General features: G+C 40.6%; 1 protein-coding gene across 1 annotated transcript in view; it reads left to right on the top strand.

The window, feature by feature from the left end:
- Positions 1 to 14,103, top strand: part of CAMK1D (calcium/calmodulin dependent protein kinase ID) — a 356,546-nt gene that overhangs the window by 215,905 nt on the left and 126,538 nt on the right. The window contains exon 3 of the mRNA XM_073652382.1: positions 11,790 to 11,864. Coding sequence (XP_073508483.1) covers positions 11,790 to 11,864 — 75 coding nt within the window. The remainder of the gene's footprint in view (positions 1 to 11,789; positions 11,865 to 14,103) is intronic.

The following is a 14,103-nucleotide window of genomic DNA, read 5'->3' as shown; positions in this document are numbered from 1 at the left end:
AAGGGACATCGGTCCCTTTATACTTTGGATTGACATGAATGTCAGAGGATAGATCTCCTCCCAATCAATATTATACACGTGATATGCCCTATGAATATATAATGGGAATAGCCCTTAAGCATGACTATACACATTAGATAAACTCAGTCTAACCCTTCAATTGCAGCAGAAATGGCTGAAGAGATAATTTGTCCTCAGCAGGCATTTACTTTCTCCGAGCAGTCACATCAGAGAAAATGTTTTAGACTGTTCTTCTACTGTAAGTACATGTAGAACCTCTCTGCCTGGCCTAAGGACAGCCATACACATTAGATGGTTGTCGGACGCGCTTGTCTGAGGGAGAACAATGTAATCAGCACTCTGAAATCAGACATGTACGATTGACATCTCTCCCGTCCTTCAGTTGGACAGTGCCCCCATACACATTAGACCAGTGTTCCCCAACTCCGGTCCTCAAGAGCCACCAATAGGTAAAGGTTTCAGGATTTCCTTAGTATTGCACAGGTGATGGAATTGTTGCCTGTGCAGGTGATGTAATTATCATCTGTGCAATATTAAGGAAATCCCAAAACAATGACCTATTGGTGGCTCTTGAGGACCGGAGTTGGGGAACACTGCATTAGACCATGGACCGGTATCGGCGGGTTCAGTCGACATTTGTCTAATGTGTATGGCGGCCTTAAGGCATAAGGGTCTTAAATAAGGGACTCCTCTGTATAAATTTAGAGTTCACTAATAGTTTTCTAAAACTTTTAATTTTATTAAAGGGGTTGGTAAGGTTTCTGATATTGATCACCCATTCTTAAGAAAAGACATCTGCAACTATACCTAGCAGAGAAAGAGGTGGGGAGCAGGGGGAGTGATTGGAGCCAGGATGCCTTGTGTCGCATGTAAGAAGTAAATAAACTATAAAAAAATCTGTGCATAGACCTACTTTTTCAGATACATTTGTTGAAATTGTGTTCCTTGAAATGCATGTGTTTTTCACTATTCACCTTCTGTAAAGTTGAATTTCTCCTCTTGCTCCCTGTAGATGCATTAGTGACAGTCTATTTATATCCCATTGGGTAGCAGGATAAGATCAGATGAAATAAATAATAGTTGGCAATTACGCTTTTGTTTTCTGCGGGCATGGTGGCAGGATTTTCAGAATGAGTAATTGGGACCTATGTGTTTTACACACGGACACTATGTGTGATATGTGTTTTGTGTGTCTGTGTTGCCTGGATTCTAGATAACAGAACATCTGCTGCTTTACCGAGAACAATCAATGCTTCACTGCACCTTGCTATTAAGCAGCACTGTTTACTGTGCTTTATCATAGTGTTCTTGTCTCCCACCTTTTTATCAATGTAAGTAATGAAAAGAACTTCATATGCGGCTTCTGTTGATCTTCACTTGATCGAAATATGCACTAAAACAATGAATATCACAGGTCCAATTCACGCAATGATAAGAGCCTGCAGTTGAGGTATACTTTTATTTTTATCTACCAAGAGAATTAAACAACATGCTCAATTGCATACAAAAAAGGTGTTTGCGGAATTGAATAGTATGGTAGACTATGCTCTTAAATAATGCCAAGAAGCAGTGCCCAGATAAAACATATGCCAACAGGACACTCTTTAGGCTCATGAACATGTCAGATGATAGCTCTAAATAGTGTCTTTTTATCCTTCAGGCATAATTTGTGAACATTAACGGGGTTGTCCGGTTGGAAATAAGTCATTACCTATCCTCAGGATAGGTGATAATTTATTAATTGGTGGTGGTCCAATAGTTGAGACCAGCATGAATTGGCAGTGAACTTCTATGAGGCTGCTGGTCACTGTTATTTCCAGCTGCCCCGCAATGAATGAATAAAACTTTGGTCGGGAATGTGTAAAGCTGCTCCATTCTAATGGGGTTAAAAATGCTCTGTTTGGGATAAAAATTCCCAGCGGTCGGCTCCAACTTTTTAACCCTAGAACGCATACCTGGGGCCTCGCAGGCCCGCCCTGTTAATTGTTTTCTATTTTCTGCAAGATTTCTTTAGTTAGAATTTTGAAACTCTAGGTATTCCTCAGGTATATAGTTGTTTGTCATTTCCAGTTGGTCATTTATTTATTATTTGCACACGGGCTTAAAAGGCCCCAGGTATGTGAAAGTGTAGATTTTTATGGTCATGCATTCTAGGGTTAATGGTCAACTTTTTTAAGTGAATAGAGCCCTGTTGCTTAATAAAACTTAGCCTTGCGCACTGTGCCCTTACACTCTCTCTGACTGGGTGCAAAGCCTCCCTTAGAGAATAGATAGCAGTCAGCCAATCATTTGGACGATTGACGATAGCTATCTCTACCACAATAATCAGAAATGCTTGGCTAGGACGACTGCTCCGGTTTCCTCTATTACCGCCGCTGTTAAAGGAGTCAGGTAGTGTCCTTTCTCTTGGAGAATAAAAGGATTGGCCATTAGAAATCCACTAAGCCTGATAATTATTAGACTGTTAGCTGATTCCACTGGTATCGGTGGGTTTGATCAATGTTAATCTAATGTGTATGGCGGACTTAAAACTACTGCCTACAGCAGGAGTCCCCCTGCTTTGGTCTTTGTGCAGCAGGACAAAAGATTGCAAAACCCAGCCCACATGGCTAAGGGTGAATGGCTTCAATCGGCCATTAGCAAAAAAAATGAATTGATCAGTAGGAGATTACTCCATTTGTTCTCTACCTGATTTTTACATATTAGAATCATGGTCTAATATACTGTGAGAGTGACTGTTTTTCTTGTCTCGTTTAATTATTAATCCCTTATCTATATTGAACATACTGGTATGTCCAATGTTGGGTCTTTGTTTTTCCATCTCCTGAGGCTGCATCTTTCCCAGCTGATGATGGTAGTGATATTCAGCCATCTTCTGTACCTAACAGCCACGAGTGGAGCTGAACCCTGCCTGCTACTGTTAAATGCCACCTGGAGACACGCCGTCCTAAACACCCATTGGCCCCACTGATCACGGGGAGTTGATGGGTTGCCATGACAGCCAGGTGCTGAAGATTCTATGTGTCACGATACTGTAAGTGGATATCCCGGAGCAATGAGCTCCTTCTTTATCCTTAAAGTGAGGGGGCTCCCTAGCTATCCCTGTTCCCCGGATTACCTCTGATGGTGCAGACGCCGGGGCCATGTGCCTTACTGAGCACTATCCAATAAAATATAAAATTTATAAACCCGATTGGTAAACATAGTGAGAATCAAATTTCAGTCACTGCAAAGAAATGCAATAAGAAGCGAAATGGAAAAAAATGCAAAAAAATAAGATCTCATGCAACTCTATTGACTGAAAAAATGAAAGAGTTACGGGTCTCAGAAAAATAAATAAGTAAAAAATAAGTAAATAAATACATGTTTGGTAGATTGATATTGTTGTAATCATACTGACCAGAAGAATCATATTGCCCTTTAGTTTTTGCCTTTCCTTCTTCCGTGTCTGGAAGGGGTTTATTTCTCGGATTAGTTTTCTTTTTAAGTAGCGCAATCTAGTTTTTTTCGCAAATACAGTATCGTACAGTATCAGTAATCGCAGGAGCACTTGTAACCTGCTTATATGTTTATACTAATTTGGGGCCTTTTTATGTTTTAGGGGTTTACTTACTTTTTCAAGTGATCTTTTCCGATTTCTCAGGTTTCCACTTGAATAGGTCAAACGACTGTGGTCCTAGAAAATGTAGATAAGTTAGCCCATAAACATATTCAGAATTGATTTATATGTTTTTCACAGACTAAAAGGATTCACTCAGCACAGTTATTTTCCTTAGGGTACTACTGGTCTTTGATGTCAGATGTTGAAATTTTAGATGTAGTGCCTGGTTCCTCAGATCTTTGGCAAGTTACCAGACCTTTAGGCTTGAAAATTTGTGTGTATGGAGATTACTTTTTCCTACTTTATGTATATCTAGTTAAATGCATAATTTAATAAAGAGTAACTAAACCTTTATAACGTTTGGTTTTATATTTGAGTGCCCTTTTAATTGCAAGCAGATCGATGGGGGTCCACTTACACAACGTCCTAAAAGAGAACTGCACACTGATCATGAACAATCAGATTATCCCAGCTGTTTGACTACGTGCTATCATCACACATTCCATGGAATGTATAGCCTGAAAACAAGATAACCTTGTAATGCTGCTTCATGCAATGATTGAGTGGAGCTATCTTCCATCCAGTTTGCAAGTTGCATACTGTATATCTGGTGGATGAGAACATGTTTGGCAAAGCAATCTCTGTATTCTGTCTACATGAATAGATTTTTTCATACACATCTATTACTATTATGGTCTTGTTCTTAAAATATGCCAAATATGTGAAAAAATGAAGTTTCTGCAGTATAGAATGGGATTTTAAGCAAGAGCAAAATGATCAACAGTTTAGCTGCATCTTTTGCAAATGTATTGATACATAACAGTAGCTGTAATAAAATACTATAATACTCAGCGCTTATAATTACTGCTGTCTCTTCCCTTTAGATATCCAGTACTTCTTATCTCTGGGTCATGGCAGATCTATTTCTCTTGTACTGATTCAATCTTACCCATAACGTGATTACCCTTTCTGCACTTGTGGGTAGACCATCTTAAATCTCATGAATATCTCATCCTGACGGCTACATGCAGAATATGGGCCAACACTTTTCTCCCAACCGAGATGCAGTAATCTAAAGCATATTTGGATTTGTATATGCTTGCCAGTTAAGCTTAGATTGTAGTAAACAAACTTTGATATTTCAGCACCGTAACTGCTATTTTAGCATATTTTATTCAGTGTTTTATGATCCATTTATCTTGTTCTAAATAACGGTGACCATTTACACCCATGTGAAATCATAATTGCCTCTCTCTAGGTATGTAAAATAAAACAACTCAAACTTCATCAATATTAAGACTTTTGTTGTGATGCCCTACAAATAGCTAAATGTTGCATAACAGATAAATAAAATGCTATTTGACAAAGAGTGACACAGACAAGGCGTTTACTGGTGTGACACTGTGGTGGGAACTTCATTCCCCCAGAACTCGGGAATTTGGGAAATATTGGGCACACCAGATTGTGAAATCTATGTACATAAACTAGCCCTACCTTCTATAATACCTTCTTGTTTTTCATCCTCTTTTTGAATGTTATTAATTTAATAAGTGTTTTATCTTTTTAAAAACTATTACATTTTCATTATTGGTTACATCATGTATTTATGATATAACGCATGGATTGGTGCTGATTATTTTTTATCAATACTACACAAGGTACAAACATAAAAAAATTAATTATCTATTCTGGGAAAAATATATTGTATTCACATTAGGTTCCTAATAAACCTCATTCAGCCTTGCAAAGTACATCATGCTAACCTACCAAGCTTATTTCCAGGAAAGCTTGTTAGACTGGGGTTACCTGGAGAGGCACTGATCCTGAAGTCAAATACAAAGAATATATGTGTAGCTTTAGATCCCAATTACTAATGAATTAATTGAAGCAGCTCTGGATGCCCCCTGAAGGTCTCCTTTCCTCCTACATTGCGAAACGATTTGAAAATGTTCTCTGTTTATTTATTTAAACCATACAGTACAGTATAATGACTTTACAATACCATGTCCTTTCCTTCTTACTGGTGCTTCCACTGAACATAGCGCCATTGTATGTACTGCCCGTACACAGTTTTGTGCTGTAGTTCCTAAACTCTTCCACTTTTCAATAACACCACTCACAGTTGATGATGGAATATTTAGGAGGGAAGAAATATCACAAACTGTCTTCTTTTACCGGTGACTCCTGTTAGGCTAGGTTCCCACAATGAGTTTTGGTGATCTATTGATGCTGCAGATTTTCTGCACCATTTTTGCACCTATTATATAAAATCTGATTCAATTCTATAGGAAAAATCGGCCCATAAAACTCTGCGTATCCGCAAGAGTAATTGATATATCGTGGATTTAAAACATGCACTACAAGGCAGGTTAAGATGAGTAAAAAAAGCACAGTAGGCATGAGACTTCTATAAATCCCATCCACTTTGCTGGAACTGTAAGGCACTGCATTTTTGACGCAGTGTAAGGCTAAGTGCCCACGTTGCGGAACTGAAGCATATTTTTTACGCTTCTCCCTGGCGGGAAAATCGCATGCGGATTTTACATGCGGTTTTCCCGCCAGGTAGAAGCGTTTGTGAGGCATCTTTGCATGCATTTCCGCATGCGGGTTATCAAGCTCTTCTCCAAGTGATTTAAGCATCACTTGGAAAAGTACTTGACAACTTGTTCACACTATGTAAATCCATGCAACCGGCATGGATTTGTATAGTGTGACCAAGTAATAGTTAAAAAAAAGAATCAGAATGGTAAAAAATAAAAAAATAAAGTTTATACTCACTTTCCGATGCATTCTCTGCCCTGTCCGGAGTCTTGAGCGGCTCACGCTGTTGTGTGCAGGACCTGCGGTGACGTCATTGAGTCATGTGATGGGTCACATGACTCAATGACGTGGCAGGTCCTGCACACAACAGCGCGACGGCGGGAAAACACCGGGAAGACATCAGAAGATAAGTATAAACTTTATTTTTTCTTTTTCTTACAGGTTCTTTGGTACCCAGGTCTGGATGAGAGTCTCCTCTCATCCAGACTTGGGTACCATCCGCACATTGATTCCGCTGCGCTTCCGCAAAATTAATGAACATGCTGCGGATTTTTGACCGCAGCATATACGCTGCGGAAAAATCTGCAGCATGGGCATTGACATTGCGGAATGCCATTGGGGACCATGGGGTGCGGATATACATGCGTTTTACAAGCGTTTACGCTGCGGAAATTCCGCAGCATATACGCCTGTAATACGCAACGTGGGCACGCAGCCTAAGGGGTGTGGATTGGACTGTTCCTACCCCCGAAGACACTAATCATGTTGTGTGTACTACATCTTGCATCTTTTATCACGTGAAGTGTAATATATATAGTGTATAAGTAATGTAAAGATAATCCATAATGTTGGTAACGTATAGGTTGGTAAGCCAAACCTCCGACTCCTCAATTTCCCTCATTCCCGTCTCCACAGCCCTGCCTCACTACTGAGCATGTACATAAAGTGCAGCCCTGCCTCACTACTGAGCATGTACATAAGGTGCTGCTCTGCCTCACTACTGAGCATGTACATAAGGTGCAGCACTGCCTCACTACTGAGCGTGTACATAAGGTGCAGCACTGCCTCACTACTGAGCGTGTACATAAGGTGCAGCACTGCCTCACTACTGAGCATGTACATAAGGTGCAGCACTGCCTCACTACTGAGCGTGTACATAAGGTGCAGCACTGCCTCACTACTGAGCATATACATAAGGTGCAGCACTGCCTCACTACTGAGCATGTACATAAGGTGCAGCACTACCTCACTACTGAGCATGTACATAAGGTGCAGCACTGCCTCACTACTGAGCGTGTACATAAGGTGCAGCACTGCCTCACTACTGAGCATGTACATAAGGTGCAGCACTGCCTCACTACTGAGCGTGTACATAAGGTGCAGCACTGCCTCACTACTGAGCGTGTACATAAGGTGCAGCCCTGCCTCACTACTGAGCGTGTACATAAGGTGCAGCACTGCCTCACTACTGAGCGTGTACATAAGCTGCAGCCCTGCCTCACTACTGAGCGTATACATAAGGTGCAGCACTGCCTCACTACTGAGCATGTACATAAGGTGCAGCACTGCCTCACTGCTGAGCATGTACATAAGGTGCAGCACTGCCTCACTACTGAGCATGTACATAAGGTGCAGCACTGCCTCACTACTGAGCATGTACATAAGGTGCAGCACTGCCTCACTACTGAGCATGTACATAAAGTGCAGCACAGATTCCTCTCAATTAAAAGCCGAGATCATTAGATCAGGAACAGAACAGACATTTATAGGACATTTCATAACTTTCCCAAATTCTTATGAAAAAATTTGGAGCACATCCTGCATTGTATTAGTGTACCAATTTATTATATATTTTAGGAGTCGGTACATTTTATACCGACTCTGCCAAAATAGACTCCGACACCACAGCCCTGGTGTACAGTACAGGATAAGTGTTGGTTAAGACATAGTTTAGGGCTTAGGACACAAGATAGGTAGTATAAGGTAGTTTATTGTGGTTAGGTAGCGACATTAGAGTAAGATAGTTATTGTTTGGGACTAGCCCATAGTGGGAGGGATAAGTGTAAGTGTTAGGGCAAGTCACTGCTTCCTGTAAATAGTTAGATAGGGACAAGCTCAAGTTCGAGTAGGAAAAGTTCTGTGAGTAGTGCTGCCATTTTTGGTGAACTACAGAGGAAAAGAGACTTAAGGGACAAGGGAGTAGCTCGATCCTGAAGTGACAGATGAGACAGAGCAGCCTTCCAGAAAAGGAATCCTTGGATAGGACAACGTGTCACGAGAAACCCAGAGCTTGCAAACCGCTGAAGGTAACAGACCTAAACAGGATTGAGTTTGTGGGACTAGTGGTGGTCTCGAGCGGGAGATCAAGGGCGCCAGTAGTGGAAGAAATAGGATGCAGAGCCACTGACCAGATAGAGAGACTTGCTGATCAAGACTGTGGCAACAAGCTAGGCTGTGACTACGTAGGGCGAAACAGTGTGCTTCACCGGCCCTGGAGTAGACTACAGTGGAAGGATACTATGTGAATGAAAACGCTTTACAATGTGAAGGAAACGTCCATAAGACTTTGTACCCGCTGGCCCTTGTATACAAACCTTACGTAAAGACTGTGTTATAGAACGGGAGTCTACTTTATTGAACTGCTGAACCTATGGTCCTGGCCAGCCAATGCCATCAGCCACAGCGGCTTGCACGAGCACAAGGCCCTCACAGCACCGACACCAACATATAGCCAGGACCCTCACTTTCATGTAGCGCATCGGGTCGTAAAAGTAAGAGACCAGTGCCTCGCCTGTGGCTGCTGCCCTGCGGCGAGCTACATCAGCAAAAATTGACAGCGTTAAAAACTCATCTTGGGCACACAGCCTTAGGGTATCAGCATTGAATTCAATGAGCTTTTTAGTATATTCCGTTCTTTTACAAATGTTTGTACAGGCAAACTGCATGGCTAGGAAAGGAAACACTCCCATCATTTTTTTCCTGCTAATCCTCTCTAAATATTTCTGTAATTTAATGCAGTGTAAAGGCCCGCTCACATGAGCTTATAACATGACCAAGTGCTATCCGATATTTTATGGGGCACTGCAGATCTGCGATTTTTTTCTACAAACCACATTAATCTGAGCAACAATGGCAAAAGAGGCCAAATGTGAGTATTCATTCTGGCTCAATATGACTGTGTTCAGGAACATGGATATATCTCTGCTGTAATTATGTTTCTACACTTGTAAAGTTGATATATCTTGTATAGACTAATAAAGTAGACCAATAAAATATCGAAGTTACACCTATAATTATATCGGGGCTTGGCAAAACCCATCAACAGAACACTATGGCTACTTTAAAATCATTCCTGATATTTTATCACCATATCTATTCAGCATCCTGGCTCCATCCTTTCTTCATAGAGATAGTAAAATGACTTTTATTGGAGAGTGCAGAAAGCGGCATTATTGGGCCACTGATTGCACTATTGGCTGACGAGGAGGGTAAAATACCTGGTGATGAGGGCGTTATGGTGGATAATGTTAACCAATGGTGGATGCAAAGTATAATATCTATTAAAACTAGTATTATAAAATGCTTCTTAGGGGCAATATTTGAATATTGGGAGTACGATAGCACCTAGTAGATGCATTATGGTGTTTTTATAAAGGCTGTGATTGTAGCTGGCTCATAACTTTCACAAGATGCCTTCTATAACCCAGAACAATGTGTCAAGACCATATATATATATATATATATATACATATATATATATATATATATATATAATATACACAGTGGGGAAAATAAGTGTTTGATACACTGCCGATTTTGCAAGTTTTCCAACATACAAAGAATGGCGAGGTCTGTAATTTTTATCGTAGGTACACTTCAACTGTGAGAGACAGAATCTAAAAATACATATTTGATCACCTACCAACCAGCAAGAATTTTGGCTCTCACAGACCTGTTAGTTTTTTTTAAGAAGCCCTCCTACTCTGCACTTATTACCTGTATTAATTGCACCTGTTTGAACTCGTTACCTATATAAAATACACCTGTCCACACACTCAATCACACTCCAACCTCTCCACCTAAGGACACCAGGGACAAAATTGTAGACCTGCACAAGGCTGGGATGGGCTACAGGACAATGGGCAAGCAGTATGGTGAGAAGGCAACAACTGTTGGCGCAATTATTAGAAAATAGAAGAAACACAAGATGACTGTCAATCTTCCTTGGTCTGGGGGTCCATGCAAGATCTCGCCTCGTGGGGTAAGAATGATTCAGAGAAAAGTCAGGAATCAGCCCAGAACTACATGGGAGGACCTGGTCAATGACCTGAAGAGAGCTGGGACCAGTGTCTCAAACATTACTGTTAGTAACACACTACACCGTCATGGATTAAAATCCTGCAGGGCACTTAAGGTCCCCCTGCTCACGCCAGCGCATGTCCAGGCCCGTTTGAAGTTCAACAATGACCATCTGGATGATCCAGTGGAGGCATGGGAGAAGGTGATGTGGTCAGATGAGACCAAAATAGAACTTTTTGGTATCAACTCCACTTGCCGTGTTTAGAGGAAGAAGAAGGATAAGTACAACCCCAAAACACCGTCCCAGCCATGAAGCATGGTGGGGGAAACATCATACTTTGGGGGTACTTTTGTGCTAAGGGGACAGGACAACTGCACCGTATTGAAGAGAGGATGGATGGGGTCATGTATCACGAGATTTTGGCCAACAACCTCCTTCCCTCAGTAAGAGCATTGAAGATGGGTCGTGGCTGGATCACAGCCAGGGCAACTAAGGAGTGGCTCTGTAAGAAGCATTTCAAGGTTCTGGAGTGGCCTAGCCAGTCTCCAGACCTGTCTTTGGGGGGGGGGGCTGACACTAAATGTTGCCCAGCGACAGGCCCGAAACCTGAAAGATCTGGAGAAGATCTGATATGGAGGAGAGGGCCAAAACCCCTGCTGCAGTGTGTGCAAACTTGGTCAAGAACTAAAGGAAACGTCTGACCTCTGTAATTTCAAACAAAGGTTTCTGTACCAAATATTAAGTTCTATTTTTCTATTGTATCAAATACTTATTTCATGCAATAAAATGCAAATTAGTTATGTAAAAAAATCACACAATGTGATTTTCTGGATTTTTTTTAGATTCTGTCTCTCACAGTTGAAGTGTACCTACGATAAAAATTACAGCCCTCTCCATTCTTTGTAGGTGGGAAAACTTGCAAAATCGGCAGCGTATCAAATACTTATTTTCCCCTCTTTATAAATAACTATATATATGTACATATATAGTTCTATGTATATGATGAACATGCCCCAGGACACACATGAAAATATTGCTCAATAAATTGGAAATAAAACATCCAAAGTTTATATTACTTTGTAATTTTATTTTTTATTTGTGCAGCTTTATTCGTACAAAAATGTAAAAAGTTCATTTAAAACATAAATTGTCTTAAAAAAATAAAATGAACTCTTTACTGCAGTATGCCTTTCACATATTATGTATTACTTATATATTCCTGTGACCAAATGATCTTAGTAACAAATGGCAATTTCAGGTAGATCAGTTCAGTCCAGATAATAATCTACCTAGAAGCTAATTTACAGTTTTTCTTTTTTTTCTCAGGATCAAGCATGAGAACATCGTTGCCTTGGAAGATATCTATGAGAGCCCTAGTCATTTGTATCTGGTCATGCAGCTGTGAGTAGTCATTAATTACAAGTTTCAAGCATTGTCCCCTGCTGGTCCCACAAATTCCTTCCATAATGGCTCTTATACAGAGGTACCATTTGATAAACATGTACTGTGTTGGTGTCATAGCCTGTAGGTATAATTTGCAATGTTACTATGACGACCAAAGTGTTTTATATCAAGTTTCACTATAGAGATAATTAGCAGATATAATTGCATATTTTTGTCTTGAGATGCATGACTTTTAACCACTTCGAAATCAGTACATTTAGGTGGTATCCTAGAAAGTATATAGCTATGAAAAGGAAACTACAGCACATAAATCAATACTACAGTGCTGGATAACTCTTAAAAAACATAGTTATATAGGTTGAAAAAAGACCTAGGTCCATCAAGTTCAACCTTTCTCCACCAATTGTACATTTTGTCACTAAATTATTTATAACCCACAATGTTATGTGTATCGAGGAAATCATCCAGTCCTTTTTTGGAAGCTGTTATAGTGTCTGCCATCACTACCTCTTGTGGTAGGGAATTCCACAGTCTGACTGCTCTAACTGTAAAGAACCCTTTCCTGTTTAGGTGCCGGAATCGCCTTTCTTCCACCCATAATGAGTGCATTTCGTGTTTATACGAACTGGATAGAATCTTCCTTATGAAAGGAAAATTGAGTCAAAATGTTTTTCAGTGTTTGAAATAAATAACTAAGGAATAACTTGGTAAAACCCTTCTGTCTGTGTTTCCAACCTCCCTCTGTCTAAAAAAACACCTCAAATTTTTGTGTCACAACAAAATTGATCAAAGGAGTTGTCAAGTTAAACAAATTCATCACTTATCCACAGGATGGTTGATAACTTGTTGATCACCAGGTGCCCTACGCAGGGACCCGATCAGCAGAACAGGGAATTTACCACACTGACACAACATTTTTATGCCAGTTACAGATTGGCACGGCAGGTTGAACAACCAACTGCTGCTCCATTCATTCCCTATGGGGCTACCAGAAAAAAGCCGAGCGCAGCTATTTACAGCCCCATAAGAAATTAATAGAGAAGTGGCCAAGCGGTCAATATACCACACAATTTTGTAATAGGGATAAAAGTTGGGGATAAAAATTCCTTTTTTTGGTTAATTCCTGCTGGTCACAGCAGTCGAACCCTCACTGATCAACAAGGTATCACCTATTCTGACCACATGGCCACTATGGTGCCTATGAGTTGGTGGGCTCTCTTAGTCTAGCTTCTCAATTTCAATGGTTTCTACATCCTGAGGATGCAGATTCAGTTGAATACAACTGTATCTTTCATTGGCTCCCTGCTCCATCATTCAGTCTTCAAAGGGGAGGGGTTGCTAAAACTGTGGGGGCCATCATATTGTGTTTTGGGGATGATATAGTAAGAGGTATAATACTGTGTGTGGTGCATCATACTATTTTGGAGTGGGAATGTGGGAGCCATCACACTGGCGGCATCATACAATATGTGGGAGTATCATACTATATGTGTGGCTGTGGAGGCCATCATGCTGTGTGGCAGCCTTTATACTGTGTGGCGTGGTTGTGGAGGCCATCTTAATGTATGTATGGGACATCATATTATGTGGGGGCTGTGGGTTCCATCATACTGGGTGGGAGTTCACTGTGAGGGTCTCAAATTGTGTGTGGGAGAACTGTAGCGACATCATACTGTGTTGGGGGTATTGTGGGAGCATCATACTTTCCTGTCTGCACTGTTTGGTCTTCACTCTGTGCATGTGGGGGGAAATTTTGTGGGAGAATTCACTGTGGGGGTATCATTCAGTTCTTTTGAGGGGTCATCATACTCTATGGAAGGGGTATCGTAGTAGATGAGAACACTAAAGGGCTTCAGTATCAGCAGAATTACTATGTACATGCTGCAATACTTAAAAATTGGAGGTATGCCCTTCTGTGCCTGCACCTATGCTCTCTGTCCCTTCCTTCTTTGAATATTTTTTTGGGATGGTAGAGGGCAATTAAGACTTGTGCTATGGGGCCCCATCATTACTATGTATGCCCTGGCTATGTGCATAAACTCATATTTTGAAAACAGGTCTAATTGTTTTTCTATATTTTTTTATTAAATATTGAAAGGCTAACTGGGACTCCAGGAATACATTCCCACATAGAAACACTAGAGTACATAGGTGTACCATAAAAATAAATTTTAGTTATTTATCAGTTCAATATATATTGTCTGTTAGAAAAAAAGAATGCACACTAAGTAGATAT

This window comes from Phyllobates terribilis, unplaced genomic scaffold, assembly GCF_046119375.1.
Source record: "Phyllobates terribilis strain yellow unplaced genomic scaffold, ASM4611937v1 Scaffold_11__3_contigs__length_659146591, whole genome shotgun sequence".
Lineage (NCBI taxonomy): Eukaryota > Metazoa > Chordata > Amphibia > Anura > Dendrobatidae > Phyllobates > Phyllobates terribilis.
Note: the sequence above shows the minus strand (reverse complement) of the source record. Positions and strands in the feature narration are given on the sequence as shown.